Source organism: Triturus cristatus, chromosome 4_1, assembly GCF_964204655.1.
Source record: "Triturus cristatus chromosome 4_1, aTriCri1.1, whole genome shotgun sequence".
NCBI lineage: Eukaryota > Metazoa > Chordata > Amphibia > Caudata > Salamandridae > Triturus > Triturus cristatus.
This window is the reverse complement of record NC_140585.1, coordinates 131,133,783-131,151,873: the sequence shown is the minus strand read 5'-3', so window position 1 is coordinate 131,151,873 and position 18,091 is coordinate 131,133,783. Positions and strand designations below refer to the sequence as shown.

General features: G+C 41.4%; 1 protein-coding gene across 1 annotated transcript; it reads right to left on the bottom strand.

Annotated features, from left to right (window-relative positions):
• Nucleotides 1-427: 427 nt before the first annotated feature.
• On the bottom strand, nucleotides 428-16,313 carry LOC146847644 (uncharacterized). Its single transcript, XM_085651789.1, has 2 exons — nucleotides 16,147-16,313; nucleotides 428-6,017 (listed from the first exon to the last, which is right to left on the bottom strand). Exon 2 carries the CDS (start codon nucleotides 5,298-5,300, stop codon nucleotides 4,140-4,142), a length of 1,161 nt encoding a protein of 386 aa, XP_085507915.1. The 5' UTR covers nucleotides 5,301-6,017; nucleotides 16,147-16,313; the 3' UTR covers nucleotides 428-4,139.
• Nucleotides 16,314-18,091: the final 1,778 nt, after the last annotated feature.

Here is an 18,091-nt window from a genome sequence, read left to right as displayed (position 1 = left end):
GTGTTGGTTTTCAGGACCCCGAAACTCAGTAGTGTCGGCTACGATCTTCTCATCAAAATTTTAGGCTCCACCACTTTTACAAAGTAAGCACTTGTTATTGTTAACGAAAGCCAGGTTATTATCGAGTTTACTGCATTGTGATTTCCAAATGATAATTGCCCCCTCACTATTCTCCTTACAAGTTGTGCCCTGTTTATTGGCATGTTCTCACTACCCAGGGGATGGGCCCTAAAAAAACTTCAGTAAGGCTAGGCCACCTTAAATATATTACCAACAAAACTTGCCAGTACTGAAAAACTCTTTACCACACTTATTTTTTTCTGAGTACTCTTTTGAATATCAGTGATTAGGAAATATAATTTTTTCAGACATAGTTTGAAAAATATTCAGAAACAGAGACATAATGAGGACAAACATAAATACACAATTTTTACAACAAACTCTTGTTTTGGTACCCACCCGACATTCATACAAACAGACTATACAAAACAACATATAAATATATTTGACAATCTATTTTTTTAAACATATTATAGAGAATCAACATCTTGACAGTTCTGCCTTTTTGTGCCCAAGGAAAACATATGTAATGTATTCTTTCACCATTTGTAAACTTCCCACGTAAATGGGCAATGCAATCATGTAAAGCTAATGATCATGTGGATAGGGAGTCTATTCCATCAATGTTTTCTATTCCCCTGCCCAACACGTCCTGTTTTACTGCTTGCATGGTTGCGTTGTGGTCGTTGACGCGTTTCGAACCCGTATTGTACTTCATGGGTTCTCCTCATTGTTCCAATCTCTAATCATTCATTAAGCATCCAGTTTCACTTTTTCGCACCATCACTCAGTGGTATGTGTGTTGTTTCGCTCTCCGCAATTACGAGTTCAATTCCTTTGCTCGTCTAACCGCCCGCTTGGATTCAGGTGGCATGACATTAGTCTATAGGTACTGAAAAGAAATAAATAAATTCACAGGTATTCAAGCCGTTTCTCTGGTGGTGTCACACATTGACAAGTATTTGACTGCGTCTTCTGTCTATTTTGGGTGAATACAAATCACCTGTCATTGCCCCCTCCTTCCATTTCTCTTGCTTTCCTTTTACTCCCTCTTTCATTGTCTCTCTTGCTCTCTTCAGCACTCTTTGCCCATCTCTATCTACCCCACACTTAGCTTCATGAAAGCCACTGCCATCTCTGGCATTCATACAACAAATCCTTTTGATTATTTGAGAATAAGGGACAACCAGAGTTGAAGAGGAGTGGCTGGGATTGCAACTGATTGTCCTAGAAATTATATGCTTTTGATGTGGGATTTAGCTATTTCACTACATTCTCCTAACAAAAGCTGCTGGTTTCAGTGGCTTAATTCTGGTAAAAAGTAGAATTCGGCAAGTCACAAAATGCATTGGAAGAGCCAAGCCAAAGCAGAGTGAAGGGTCATACTTAGCTATAAGGCCCAAAGCACAAGCTGATCCACCAACCGATAAAGTGTAAATCATGCAGTAAACAGTATGTAAATACAAGGTATATGCTTTGAGATTAAAAATAGGTTATTCCTTGAATACCTGTGCTTCACTTTAGTTCATCACATATACTGCAATGGCAACTGTTAATAGTAATATATACATTTTACCAATGAAGTTTCCCGTTTCCAGAGCCCTGACAGCATGTCTATGCGTGAACCAATAGATACAAATTTGTCATCTTCACTGTATTTATGCTGCCAATACTTTTGAATGTTGGAGTCTTATAGCCTGTTACACTATATGAAAGAGAACTCTGTCTGTGCAAAATGTATTTTTTTTAACAAGGCTAAATGTAAGGTAAGGCAGGATACTATATTCACTTCGCCGTAAAAATCAAAGGTTACAGGGCCGTTATAGTTGAAAAATAAAATGTAAAAAAAACCTTATAAATGCACTGAAAAAAACAAAGGTTACAGGGATGTTATAGTTAGGTTCAAATTTTACATGCACAAAACCATACAAATTCAGCAGTTATAGTTACCAGAGCTAACTATAACTTACGCCCCGCAGTGCACTGCTTATGACCTCACATATTACATCACTCCTGACATGGCCAGTGACATCACTCAGGACATCACTGATAAAACTTTATATAATATGTATAGCTAAGCACCCATAGGACTATGGAATACTAGCCCCCAGGCAAAACCACAAAATTCTCTTTTACAAGTAGCATACAACTACAGCTTAAACAGGTCCTACTCGGTATACTTGTTGAGTAGCTCCACAGACTATTTTTGCTAGAATTTTAGCACTGTAAATTCTTACAGGGTCTCAGAGGAACAGATTCCCATATTATGATAAAAATAATAAAAAGTTGAGTTTGTTTGAGACATAGGAAGGGCAACATTCTCGATATTATTTATGCAGGAGCATTTCAACAAAAACCAAACCCTCAAATAACCATAACTTTATAACTGCTGACACCTCACCCTTTCACGTTGCTTGTAGTTTTATGAGAAACTCTTTGAACTGGGTTCCTCCATGCCACAATAATTCCTAACAATAATTTTCCATCATGAACTGATACTGTCCTATAACCAGTTAGGATTTGGTTGAATAATTCTCTGTAAATAAGAAACTCATAACATATATCTATATACAATTAATATAACTGTGAATCCTTTACATAGTCAGCGATGAGCCAAGATCCAGCTCGATGTTGAACACCTCTGGGGAAGTGCCAGATACATTTACAGATGCATGTGAAGATTGACATTAGCATCACTTCTTCCGCGTCAGGGCTAGGGGCGTAAATGCCGTGTACTGCAAGCATTAACCCTGAGAGTTATGGCTCACATTCTGCTCCTTTTACTTCTGTGCCTTTGGACACTGTTCTCTGGTCGCTGTCACAGAATCATCAATGTTGTTTGAAACAACCAAATACCACAATCAGCTGTGGATATTCACCAGTGTGCCCTTGTTAAATTAGTTCTTCTTCAAGGCTGGGTGTGTTGGGTTTAAAGGTTTTATCACTAATCCCTCAAGTTAGCTGAATATATCCTTGTTAGTCACAGTGTTGCTTTTACAGGTAGCATGATCAGGTGGATGTTTTTCTTTGTATCTCTTTTTCACCAAATAAAAACCACCAATGTCACTTTTATTCCGCAATGTGCTAGTTTCCCAATGTGTTTCCTGGTATATCATATTGTTTTGCTATGTATACAGAAGTGAACAATCACTGGGAACAGACACTTTTATAACTCTACAAATATCGTTATCTGTTTTTATTCTTTCATGCTAGTCGGGTCTTCTATCATCTGGTATTTGAATGTCTCAAATAACTGCAATTTTAGCTTTTTCTGCAAGTCTTTTATATCACAATAACAACACTTTTTTGCTCCTGTCTATGTCCTCAGATGGGTCAAAATTATTGACAATGTTGTTAAGTTCTTTTTGGATTCGCTGCATCTCAAGGGTTATTTCCATGTGAGTTGAATGAAGGTGTGTGCTCGCTGAGGGCTGTGTGGGATGGAAAAATTGACAAAAGCTCTTCACACTTTCAGTGCACTTCTACACTTATCACCTGTGTATTCGCTGATGATTTTGGAGATCTGATAATTGACAAAAGCATTTCTGACATTCATTGCAATGATATCATTTTTTCTCTGTGAGTATTCACTAATGTATTCGTAAGTTTAATAACTGACAAAATAGTTTTACACTTCCCCTGCACCTGAAAGGCTTTTGCCCTGTGTGTGATCGCTGATGAACCCTTAATGTTGAAAAGTCACTAAACATACTTCCACATTCATTGTAATGGTATGGTTTTTCCCCAGTGTGTGTTTGCTGATGTCTCTGTAGGTGTGATAACTGACTAAACCTTTTCACACATTCACTGCACCTGAATGTTTTTTTCCCCTTGTGTGTATTTCTTGATGTCTTTGTAGACCTGACAAGTGACTAAAGCTCTTCACACATTCAGTGCAATTGAATGGCTTTGCCCCTGTGTGTGTTGTTTGATGCTCTTATAGGTGTGCTGATTGACTAAAAGCTCTTCACACATTCACAGTGCCTGAATAGTTTTTCGCATGTGTGTGTTTACTGATGATTTCTAAACGCTGAAGAGTCACTAAAACTACTGCCTGATTCACAACATTGACAGCGGTTTTACCCAGTGTGCATGTGCTGATGTCTTTTTAGGGATGATAACTGACTAAAGCTCTTCACGCACTCACTGCACCTAAATGGTTTTTCACCTGTGTGTGTTCGCTGATGCTCTATTAGGTGTGCTGATTGAATAAAGCTTTTCTCACATTCACTGCACTTGAATGGCTTTTCCCCTGTGTGCGTTCGCTGATGAATCCTTAATGATGAAAAGTAAATAAAAGCACTGCCACATTCACTGCAATGGTAGGGCTTTTCTCCTGTATGCGTTTGCTGATGTTTTTGTAGCTGCGATAACTGACTAAAGCTCTTCTCACATTCACTGCACTTAAATGGTTTTTCACCTGTGTGTGTTCGCTGATGTGTTTGTAGCTGCGATAACTGCCTAAAGTACTTTGCACATTCAGTGCACTTGAATGGTTTTTCTCCTGTGTGTGTTCGCTGATGATTCCTTAATGTTGAGGAATGACTAAAACTACTTCCACATTCATTGCAATTATATGGTTTTGCCCCATTATGTGTTTGCTGATGTCTTTGTAGGTTTGCTAATCGACTAAAGGTCTTTGCACATTCACTGCACTTAAATGGCTTTTCCCCTGTGTGTGTTCGCAGATGACTTTGTAGGTTTGATAAATATCTAAAGCTACTTTCACATTCACTGCACTTGAATGGCTTTTCCCCTGTGTGTGTTAACTGATGACTTTGTAGGTTTGATAAATATCTAAAGCTACTTTCACATTCACTGCACTTGAATGGCTTTTCCCCTGTGTGGGTTCGCTGATGGCTTTGGAGCTGTGATAACTGACTAAAGCACTTTGCACATTCACTGCACTTGAATGGTTTTTCCCCTGTGTGCGTTCGCTGATGAATTCTGAGATTTGAGGAATCACTAAAACTGCTTCCACATTCATTGCAATGGTACGGTTTTTCCCCATTATGTGTTTGTTGATGTCTTTGTAGGTGTGATAACCGCCTAAAGCTCTTCACACATTCACTGCACTTGAATGGTTTTTCTCCTGTGTGCGTTTGCTGATGAAGCTTTATTAGTGATGACAAACTAAAGCTCTCACTGCTTGTAAACGATTCGTCCTTCTTGGTTTGTGTCTGTGGGTCGGGTATATATTTGTCTACATCCCAAGACTGTACTTCCTTAAGGGCCAACATGGCTGATAAAGCACTTGTGTTATTTTAACATGTCCTGTATGATTGTGATATTTTGCACATTTGATTTCTGGTTTAACAATAACGTGAAATAGCCATGAAATATTTGCCACACTCATAATATGTATAAGGTTTCTTCGTAGGTGATTGTGCCATTAGATTGAACTATGGTTATGCATGCTTGAGGGTAAAGATTCATTTTCCTTCTGGCTGGTGCAAATTGGAACAGTACATTGCATCGTTTATAGCCGGACTCCTCTTTTCTTTACCCTTCAGTTGTCTGGCTCCACTCCACTGTGCTTTTCTCTGGTACTTCTGGGTTAGCCAGAAACAGTTTACAATACATCTAGCACACTGAATGATGGTCTGTTATTGCTTAAGAAAACAGAGCACTGCAGTAACCACATCATACCGATCCCATGATCAAAGTTGGTGTTGGACACCGGTTTATACAGGAGGTGGTTTGCCAGTTTTTTTTGTCCAAATGTTCTAGAGGTAATTTCTTAGTCTTGTGGCGTGGAGGTGCGCAGCTCAGACTCTTACATCCACTGAACTGCCCATGACTGCTTCTTCATGGCTCTGTCAATTATGTAAAGGTTCCTCTGTTGCCGACTGCATCACTGTTTTCCTGAATACTGGAGTTCATTATTTCTGCTAGTTTTTGCAGATTTACGGCATTAGTTTCATTATTCATAATCATTTCATGCATTGAAGGCTTTTCTGTTGGATGTAAAAATATTTAGAATTACTAAATGTAAACATAATGATATATGAAGTCACAATATTTAACTGGTTATAAAAGACATCTCTTCTTTACCATCTTTGAAACTTAGCAAGGAATATTTCACAATACACTAATATTTAACTAAAGGTTCTGTTGAATACGTCACATCTCACTGACTTCAGAAAAGGAGGTGATTTTCCAGAGTGCACAGAGTAACTTGGTAAAGAAAGGGCGGTCACGGAGCATCCACATGCTACAGGTACAGCTTTAGATAGATGCACATGGACAATATTTCATTTATACAAAAATAGATTGTGTAAAAATGAGAGGATTCTGTCTGCTATTTCAGGAAGTATACAAAAAAGGTAATTTCATTCACAAACTTCTTCTCGATGATTTCCTTTTCACATGGGATCAGCTCAAATGCCAACTCCTGTCTTTACCTTGCTGATCATTAAGTCACCTTTGACACTTTCAACAGCTCCCCTGGTTCAATCATTTCTGGTTTCTTCTAACCTGGAAGATTGGAGCATTAGTGTGAGTTGTGATGGGGTTCCTATCGCCATAACATCTGTCCATCTCCCTAAAACGATTGCAGCTTGCAGGGCCTGCTTCTGGCTCTGAAAGGCAACTTAATAAAGCAAGTCTTTAATTCTTCCTATAGTAGATAAAGTTCTGTAGAATGCAGCTCCTTCCAGGACTTTTTTACAAAACAGAATGAGAGTTCATTGTAATGCCCACATTATGTGTGCAGATAAGGTGAACAAACATTACCTCATTACCAATCATAATCAAAAAGCTGAGGTTCTGACTAAGAGCATGCACAAGCATTGGAACACTCTAAGAGCAGATAAAGTCATAGAGACTTACATCACACAGGCCACTCGTCACCTACAGGAGAGGCACTACACTTAGGACCATCTTGAGTCCCACTGTCCCCAAGGCAGCTGGGAGGAGTGATTGGCTCACCACACGCACTCAGGGCTTTCACAAATGTGGGTGTTGTGGGGGTCTGTAGATGGGCTGCACAAGACACCAAAAAATTCCACGGCCCGGATGGGAGGGAATATCAGATGAAGCAGAACATAAATTGTATGATGCGATTTGTTGTCTACATCATTGTGTGCAAATGTCGTATGCAATATGTAGGTAGCACGATCCGTATGCTTAAAGATCGCATCAGCGAACATGCTAGAGCACTGAAGCAGAGTGATATCAGATACCCAGTGGCCACTCATGCAAATGGCTGCAGCGAACAGAGACCATATAAACAATTCACGTTATTTGGAATAGAACAGATACCACCTCATCCCAGGGGTGGGGACAGGGAATTGACCCTACGGCACGCAGAAGCTACCTGGATAATGCATCTTAAATCGGAGATTATTTCTTCTCCTAGCTAATTTTTATAGAACCATTGGAAATTATTTGTTAACTGAACTATGGAATTGTTATCACAAATGTTTTTATTAGACATGATGTTAACAGCACATCTCTGCTGAGGTTACCATGTTATCGCTATACTGTTTTGCCTCTCTTACCATCCTACTCTGTCACTGCTACTGTCTCCCCGCGTTGGGGATTTTACGGGGTATCATTGTCACTACACTTTGTCTGTTACCGCTCATCGAGGAGTATTATTTCTTCTCCTAGCTAATTTTTATAGAACCATTGGAAATTATTTGTTGATTTTATGGGTCCCCCCTTTTACCCGATAGTTGCCTGGCACTAGTCAGTTTATCGTAAATGTGCCGCATGTGTTACTTTCAGTCTCTTGGGATTCGATACTTCGTTGACCCTCTCGCCACATACTCACTTCCGGGTTGCCTACCGGAAATCCAGTTGACAGACTAGCTCTCGCGTGACGGGTACTAATAGACCAGACAAACTGTGGTTATCACTTCCGATCTTTCACTGGTCAAGGGATTTGTACAGCGTACTCGCTACTCCCGGCGTACACGCCTTCAAGGTAATTATCCATTTACGGATTCTTTAGTGTTTTGTGGCTTAGTTTACGCACAGTACAGACTTTTAGATGTTGCTATGGACCTTTTTTATACCGCGCGTCACACTTACTCTTACTCTTAAAATTCAGCATTTACTCAGGTACCGTGCCGGCTCTAGGTATTTGTACTCGTTATCGTTTTTGATACTGCAACTTAGACACGTTTTCGCGTTGTCATGTTAATATAATGTTCACTAGGGCTAGTCACACCCACATCCACCCTGTTACCGATTTAAATGGGCTTCCCATCTGGACTAATTATACTCCATTTCGTGCTACTACTTAGCGATTATATCGCAGTGGCGACTCTCCTTTTTAGCTACGATATTAGGAGATCTTACTGTGCACTATTGTAACTTGGTTATTAATCTTAGGTTACGTACGTTCCCCCACCGTCCTGACATGTACTGTTCTGCCCATTTTCTTATAGGAATATATTTTTGTGTGGTACTTACCACCATCTTAAGTCAAGCATATCCTCCACAGTTGCTTACCTCGTACAGCCGAGACGGAATTACAACCGGCGGAGAGGTGAGCCTGTTACCTCCACAGATGTTTGATATGTACTTTTAACAATTTTTAGTCAGTGCATTGACTCACTAGGTTCCCATACATTTTGTAATTACAGATTACTCCTCTTTTTCCGTCCGCCCAATAGGTAAGAAGTCTTTACACTATCTAATCTGCTTGAGAATCAGACGTATGATCATTGATGAGACTATACATCTCACACTCCTTGTTCTTTTCCCTGTATTCCTTCTACTCTTCTGCATCTACCACCTCTACCTCTTCCTGTGCCATGGTTTATGTTCTGTTTACTGTCGAAATGTTACTTTTTGGTTTAATGTTCCTGTTAGTTCGTTTAAATAGTATGCTCACATTACATGGTGAATTGCAGGCTAGTCTTCACTGGCTATTGACTCACGTGAAATGATTATACATGGCGGTGTTTAGATTCTATATACACATGCAGCGACTCTGTTCTTTGTTTTTATTTAGATAAGGTGTTGTTTAGGATAGCATTGCCTGCCTCACATTGACACCGTACCGGCACCATGGTGATCATGGAAACAATTTGTTAATATTACGCTTATGGTCATTACTTTGAGACTGGCCTTGTCACTTGGGGAGTGGTTACACTTGAGTCACAGTCTTCGCCCGTTTTTGTTTCTGATATTTGATATAATATGCAACAATGTTTTACACATTGTTATTGTACATCCTTGTAGCCCTGAAGAAATCGTGGGTTCACACCCTGACAAAACATGTGTTGGCTGGGCATCGGATCTGCATTAAATTAAGAGAGCTACGTCACATTGGACTACTGCTGTTGTTATTATTGTTGACTGTTTTTACCTTTGCGTGCTGCATTTATGCTGTAACACATGGACTACGTGTGCACAGGCCACCTGTTTGCAATTTATCACAGACCTCGTGTTGTAATGGCTTTCTTCTTTTTACTTTAAGATGTATCATTACATCTCACTCTGAGATGTCTAATGTTCTAGAATGTCAGGACCAAGCTAGCTGTAGAATGTGGGAGGTGGTGTGGTCATTAGCCTGCTGACAGTTGGGTGGATGAGCTGTTAAACCTACTACTGACAATAAACCTCTTTGTGTCTTCACCTCAAGCTTCTGCATATTTCTTTTCCCCATAAGAAGTTACTATTTAACACTGGCGACGAGGATGGGATCTTCATCAGCTCAACTCCAACCCTTAACAACCTCTAAGGAAATCAATCAACATCATTTTCGACTCTCAAGAGGACAGAACTCTCAAGTAAGATCTTTCCTTACTTTATACCCCTCAAGAAGGACATTTACTTCTATCTCTGTCCCAGCTCAACTTGGCGCTATCACTGCACTTCAGCTACATGATTTTCTCTTATTATTCAGATAGCAGATTCTTTTGCTCTTCTTGACAACCAAAACCTCTACATAGTTTTTTTTTGGCCCTGCGCTTTTGTCTTTTCAACTTTCAAGAATTAATAGCGCTTTATCTTCTCAATACTTTGCTTCAACGCCTGCCTATTTTTATTTGAAAACACTCACGTCAGCACTCGCGTTAACACTTGACAAACAAGAGTAAGGAAAATATTCTGTGATTGAACGCGAAGCTCTTGCTGTGTATTGGGCTATCAAGAAATTAAAAATAATCTTGTGGGGCACTTCTTTTGTTGTGAAGACCGATCACAAACCTCTTTGTGAGGTATTGACTAACAAAGGCATTGACTCCATATCTCCTAGAATCTCAAAGTGGGTGGTTGGTTTACAGGGGTTTAACTTTGTTGTTACACATGTTCCTGGTTCAGATAACATAGTTGCTGATACTCTTTCAAGGTTAGTTCCTACTAATCGATCAGACATACCTGAGACCAATTCTGATCCGTCTTTTGATCATCCTCATGATTTTGTTTGTGGGGTAGATTATAAAGTGATTTCTCGTGAGCGGTGGTTGGATGCTTGCAAGGATGATAATAGCATTCAAGATGTCTCTAAATTGATTTGTGATGGTTGGCATTATAAAGAACAAGGTGGTGTTTCTGTGAGAGATTTTTGGTTGGTTAAGGATCAACTCTACAGTTGTGAAGGATTTTTGCTGAGAGGTCACAGGTTAGTACCTCCAGTTTCCTTAAGGAAAGAAATATTAGATCTAGCACATGAGGCACATTTAGGCATTTCCAAAACTAAGGAGAGAGTGCGCTCTAGGTATTGGTGGCCAGGACTTGACACCCAGATTGAACATTTGGTAAGGGAATGTGTTCAATGTTCTCTTAGCGAAAATATTTTGAAAACCAGGACACAACCCATGGAGAAAAGAACTTGTCCCTGTGGCCCCTGGAAGGATATAGCTCTTGACATTTTAGGGCTCATCCATGGGGATGGTTCTGACACATTTATTTTTGTTGTCATGGATTTATTTTCAAGGTGGCCATAAGTATTCTTTGTAAAGAATATAAATACCAATACTGTTATAAATTGTTTAAAAGATCTTATTGCTAGGGAAGGGATTCCTGAAACCTTACTCACAGAAACGGCGTACAACTTGTCTCAAGAGACATGGAAACCTTTCTCAGTAATTGTGGTATTACTCATTAAAGATGTGCTTTGTATCACCCTGAATCTAATGGCACTGTAGAACGATTCAATAGAGTTCTGAAAGAAACTGTGTCTTTGGCAAAAGTAAATGGTCTCAATTGGCAGGATGAAGTTTTAAAAAGGGTATGTGTGTTTCGGCTTGCCCCACATACCACTACAGGGAAGTCTCCTTTTCTTTTGTTTCGGGGAAGAGACCCTGATACTTACTTAGAACCACCATGGGTAAATAAGTTTCTTTCTAAGAAATCTCAAAATCTTGATTCTACTTCTTGGCAAGAAAAGGAAGATTTGAGATGTTCTAAGAGTAAGGAAAATTATGATGTACGTCATGCTGTTAAGTCAACAAAGCTAAAGGTGGGTGATCTTGTTCGGATCAAAAGGCCTGGTTTTGCTGTTTCTGGTTCTAAATTTTCAAAACCTATTAGGGTTACAAAAGTTTTCATCAATGTTATAGGAACAACTGATCACAGGGTGTGGAATCTAGGTCGTGTTGCTCCTTGCAATAAAAACACTGCCTCAAGCTTCTCTCGTACCATCGCAGAGGAAAAATTTGTTCCTGAAGCTTTTACATGGCCCAACAGGGTTTCACGCATTCCCTCCTATTTGGATGATTATGTCACATAATGATTGAATATATATATAATTTTCTTTTAATGTGTTTCTTTGTTGTATAGTGTAAAGGAGGGGGATATGTTGTAATAGCTTTCTTCTTTTTACTTTATACTTTAAGATGTATCATTACATCTCACTCTGAGATGTCTAATGTTCTAGAATGTCAGGACCAAGCTAGCTGTAGAATGTGGGAGTTGGTGTGGTCATTAGCCTGCTGACAGTTGGGTGGATGAGCTGTTAAACCTACTACTGAGAATAAACCTCTTTGTGTCTTCACCTCAAGCTTCTGCATATTTCTTTTCACCATAAGAAGTTACTATTTAACACCTCGGTCTATTTAGGGGGTTTAGGGTTCTCCCCCTGCTTGTGGCACCGTTAGAATTTGACACCACTACAAAACGAACGTACATACAAGTGGGCGCCGTTGCATACCGTATCACTTCAAACCCTTCTTTATATAATAAATTACTGCTACAGGAACAGTGCAGTATCTTTGCAGTAAGATGCACTTTAGTGGGATAAAAGGTACCATGTTTGTTAGAAAAGCTGTAACTGCTAGAATAATAAAATAACGAATGCAGATCACACAATGAAATAACAAGGGCCAGGTACTAGGATATTCTGATGCAAACAATGCAATAAAACAGGCCAGGCGCTAGGAGAATCTGATGCAAACAATGCAATAACACAGGCCAGGTACTAGGAGAATCTGATGAAAACAATGCAATAAAACAGGCCAGGCGCTAGGAGAATCTGATGCAAACAATGCAATAACACAGGTCAGGTGCTAGGGGAATCTGATGCAAACAATGCAAAAACACAGGTCATGTACTAGGAGAATCTGATGCAAACAATGCAATAACACAGGTCAGGTTATAGGAAAAGCTGATGCAAAAAATGCAATAACACAAGCCAGGTACTCTGAGAATGTGATGCAAACAATGTAATATAAAGTACAGATGCTAGCTCTGTGTATTACAGGTACAGATTCACACCAAGTCATGGTATATTTACATAGTTTAAGCCAACAAGTTTTCTGCTGCACTAGACAGCGGACTCTATTGTGATGGGCATTAAGTGAGAGATGGCACTAGTTCACTGGGCAGATATATCATAAACACGTTAACAAGGATGCTATTGCTAAGGGTCCAAATGGGAACTTCGGATACCAAGCACTGGAATTACCCATCTGTGCTCTTCTGTAAAATAATGTCTGTCACACACTCTTCCACTGTCACCTCAGTGCAACAGGCAGGATTCAACAATACGCTAAACCAGGAGACCTTTATTGAATTTGTCATTTAACCAGTCTCCAATCAGTAGGGCAGCTTTTGTTCTAATTTAGAGCAATCAACAACAAGAAAAGATGATATTTTTGGTTCACCGCTGCCAGGCTTTGTGCGCCGACATGGAGGCAAATGGGATGGAACAGGCTACAGAAGGCTGGATGTCTATTTCACACCCTATGCCAGACATCTATAAACAATAAATCAGTCCATATATACTGGGACTGAACCTCATATAGGGACTAATCCAATTTCCACTTCCTCTCAAACGCTCACAAGATAAACTAGGTTCTGTGTCACACCAACTGAAGCATTCAGCACCAGTGCTTCTGGAAACCTTTGGTGGGATTATAGCGAACGTGCCTGGTGTTTATATAAGTAAAATATACAGAGTGAATCTCCAGAAGAGAGCAGTGTGGTAATGGGGAGATGTAGGTCTGTGTAACAGAGAGACTGGAAATCCGAACAAATCAATATTTAACTGAGATTATTCATGTCCTAACTTCTCTTCCACAGACACAGTAAAAAGCAGCACCAGGCGGAGAGATGATTTTTCTTGAAAATGCCTCTTCAAAAGGAAGCAACGTAAAAAGTAGTGCAGAGTAGAAATGTAGCCTTCTGTTAGCACTCCTTACAGTGCGAGTGAATGCAGTGGAATGTGCACAGATTCTCATTTAATTAAGACCCCCTCACAGTGTCAGTAATATTTGCTGCAGTTCATAAACGTTTCCACAGTAAATGCCCTTCGTACTGTGAGTAAAAAGCAGTGCATAGATATTCTCTTCTCTAAACACTTCTTTTAGTGAGTGAACAACTGTGCACCTTACAGATCGATAAGCACCCCTTATAATGTAGTAAAAAGCTCAGCTATGTACACAGAATTCCCCTTTTTATGTAAACACCCTTCACTGTGTTGTAAAAAGGCAGTGAAGTGTGCATGGTTTTCCTCTGTAAATGCCCCTGATAGTGTGATAAACAGCAACACACTATACACAGATTTCCTCTGGTTACTGCTCCTCATAGTATAGGTAAAAGCAGTAGTGTTTACAGATAGATTCTCTCTGTGTGGACAGATTACTCTTTTGTAACCGCCCCTCATTCTGTTGTAAAATAGATTTCTTCCTGTAGATGTAAACACCACTCAGGGCCGGCTTTAGCGCTGGTGGCGCCCTGTGCAACAATGTTAGTTAGCGCCCCCAATGACCGCCTCCACCACGGATTCTCTCACTAGCACTCTTTAACAGTGACCAAGTCTCTTTAACCACTCTCTCTCAGATGCATTGAATTTGCTTTATAGTGCTACTCATACCAGTTAAGTATGTCAGAGCATTTTGCATCACACACACATTACGCAGACAATAAATCATACTTGTGCAAATCAGTGTATAGGAACTGTTACATAAGCCAAAGGACTAAAAGCGTAGGAGTCACATGTCATCCATACTGGTGGGTAGTATAGTTTAAGAGTGCCGGTGCGGAGAAGCACAAACTCAGAGTTGAAAAAGAAACAGCATAGTTGGGAGTTTTCTTTAATAATGAGAATCAATTTCTACCAAATTAACCCTTTTTGCAACATTAATCAATGTTCTATAGTTTGCAGTGTGTATGCAGTTCTATGATGAAAGTTAATACCTCACTATTCTATATTAGGACTTTAAGTTACAAATTGCAAGTAACAAACGGATGGCTCTGTTATAAACAGTAACCTGCTGATCTATACATTAAATGCACTCTGTAATCTACTTGGTACACGTTCTTTGCAGTAGGTATATTAACCCTCTGTGCTACCCTCACATTAGTCAAAAACCTCAAGTACACAAAACTCTGATCTCTCGCCAGGAAGTACATTAATCACAGGAGATATCTTGACATTTTTGTGAGGCCTGGTAATTGCCGGAGGAAAGGAACGTGGCAGCAGGTGCTTTAAAAGCATAATAAAGTTGCAAACTCGGCGCCCCCAGGAAGCCAGCACCCGGTGCGATGGCACCGGTCGCACCACCCTAAAGCCGGCCCTGACACCACTTCCAGTGCAGCTAGAAAATAGGGCAGCGTACATGTGTCCTCTTCTGGAAACGCCCCTCGTAATGTAATAAAGAAGAATACAATCCGCAGAGATCATCTCTTCTGGAAATACCACACATGGTGCAGGGAAAAGCACTGCAGTATGGACAGATTTTTCACAGTGAAAAATAAAAGGCAGTGTAGTGTTCCCAGATTTGTTTTTAATATGACCACCCTTCGAAGTGTAGTAAAAAGTAACTCAGTAAGCAGATTACAGATGTGCTCTAAACACTCTTTGAAGAATAGTCAAAGGCAGAGGAGTCTACACAGATTTCATCTTTAATTTAAAATCCCCCTCATAGTGCAGTAAAGAGCAGTGCCGTATGCATACCTTTCCTTTCTAACAGCCATCACAGAGTAGGAAAAAACAATGCAACATACAGATTTTCTCTGAAAAAACAACCCACAGAGAGCAGTAAAAAGCACTGCCATTTTCACAGACATCCTCTTCTGTCAATGTCCCACGAAGTGTAATAAAAAGCAGCACGGGGTTACAGATTTCTCACAGTGCAGTGTACACAGATTCCTCGCAGTACAGTGAGATGCAGTGCAGTGTGGACATATTCCTCATACTGAAGTGAGATGCAGTGTAGTGTGCATATTTACTTTGTCGTATGATGCTATGCAACGTGCACAGATTCATCCCAATGCAGTAAGATGCCCTGTTGTGCATCGATTTCTCACAGTGCAGTCATATGCACTGCAGTGTGCACAGATCCCCAAAGTGCAGTAATATGCAGTGTTGTATGCGGATTCCTCACAGTGCAGTAAGAGGCCATGCATTGCACATATTTCTCAAAGTGCAGTAAGATGCAGTGCAGCATGCACAGATTCCTCACAGTGCATTCAGATGCAGAGCTGTGTGCAAGGATTCTTCACAGGACAGTAAGGTGCAGTGCACAGATCCCCTCTTTAATACAAATGATGACCTCCCAAATATCCGCTAGGCCGGAAGGAGAGCCCCCAGGGCCCCAGATAGAAGAGGCCAGCTCACCCCGGCTCCTGGCAGAGATTTCCTTCAGGATTATTCAGTCAATTTCTCCAAACACAGCAATCTCCTACCTGAGCAGAAACCCGTGCAGGCATTTTCAAGGTCTCTCCCCCTCCCAGGGCTGGGGTGGGGCACATGCAGATTTGAGGTGTGAGGGGGCGGTCTGGCGATGAAGATAACTGCACAGTCAGAGAGTCCCTACGCCTCTGCAGCAGGCAGGACAAACAAGGAGAGGCCGGAAGTGATGTCAGCATTCACTGCTGGTGCGGTTTCTGCCGATGCTGACCTGGAAGAGGAAATTCTTCTTCGTTTCATACAATGTGCTCAGGGGATTTCATCTGCAGGCGAGTCGCGCCCTCTGGTGGCTGCTGACAGAACGGCCGCCGTCAGGCTCTGGCATGTCACACATTAATTAACAAGCGTTGTTGTTGCAGGAAAGACCTGGGTTTGTAGATGTCACAGACTAGGACACCAACAGTCTCGGGAGACGGTGCTACTGCGGTTGTTTTATAGCCAGAAATGCTGATATGTTTAAAGAACCCCCTCCTCTAATACAGGTTAGCGGAGAATCGCATATCTCTGTATATGTCTTTATATATATATCTTTTTTTTTTTGCATTCCTTTATATAGCGCAAACTCGACCGGAAGGTATTGGCGCGCTGTACATGAGCACCGTATTTACATTACATATTCAGGCACGGGGAGATTAAGCGATTTGCCCAGAATCACGGGATGTGGACGCGACCTCGAGGCTCGAACCCTGGTTTCCTGCACCAAGGTCGCCAGCGCAGCCGACGGTCCACGTCTCCTTATCTCTGCTCATCCGCAGTCTCCCAGCTATCAATCAATCAATCAGTACATTTATATAGCGCGCTACTCACCCGCGAGGGTCTCAAGGCGCTGGGGTGGGGGGTGCTGCTATTGCTCGAATAGCCAGGTCTTGAGGTGTTTCCTGAAGGTGAGATGGTCCTGTGTCAGTCAAAGGTGTGCGGGGAGGGAGTTCCATGTTTTGGCTGCCAGGTAGGAGAACGATCTTCCTCCGGTGGTGGCTCTGCGTATTCGTGGGACGGTGGCGAGGGCGAGGTTGGCGGAGCGGAGCTGGCGGGTGGGGGTGTAGAACGAGAGGCGGCTATTGAGGTATTCGGGGCCCATGTCGTGGAGCGCTTTGTGTGTGTGGGTGAGGAGCCTGAACTTGATCCTCTTGCTGACGGGGAGCCAGTGCAGGTTTCTCAGGTGGGCGGATATGTGGCTGTGGCGAGGGATGTCGAGGATGAGTCGTGCGGAGGCGTTCTGTATGCGTTGGAGTCGTTTCTGAAGTTTGGCAGTGGTTCCTGCGTATAGCGCGTGTCGGGTTCCTCAGCTCCTCAGGATCGGACCGATGCTCGTTATGGTCCACCTCTCGATAGCTCCAAGTCTGATAGCTATTATAGCGCAGAACATTGAAGTGATCGAGCGAGGGAAGGAAAGGGTGGGGACAGCAGGGAAGGAGATCTGAAATGAGACAAGGACAGCACGTTAACCACACTCTGCCTCCTCCCACCCGCCTAAGCTGTACGGAAGGATATGCTACTAACTCTTAGCTACCTGTAAAGAAAATAAATGAGGCACAATCACTGGTGACCTGTGGCCTGTTCACTCTCACACTCGAGAGTCCTTGGAACAAAGCAGTTTTGGATCAAGAAAAGAAATGCTCCACTATAAAACAAATGACAAATATTAAACACACCAATCCTACTCTCATGTAATTCTCACTAGGCAGGCATTCCGCTTCTTCTCCACACGTACCTAAAATGGCGTTGCAGTCCACCTCTCAGAGGGCGTATGAATGCGCGGAATTCAACCACAATCCTCAAATATGAAAAGTTTGTGTGCAACCCAAGTTCTACAAGTGAAACCAAAAATAAAGGAATCAACGCAATCCACTCACATACGTGAGAAAAAAACGGCAAAATAACAAATGTTCCGTGTTCAGCTCCACACGGTATTACCGCATTCCCAAATAGGGCAGTAACGCC

What these genes read in the sequence shown, in the direction of transcription:
- LOC146847644 (XM_085651789.1), bottom strand. Translation starts at nt 5,300, where the DNA reads ATGTTGGCCCTTAAGGAAGTACAGTCTTGGGATGTAGACAAATATATA.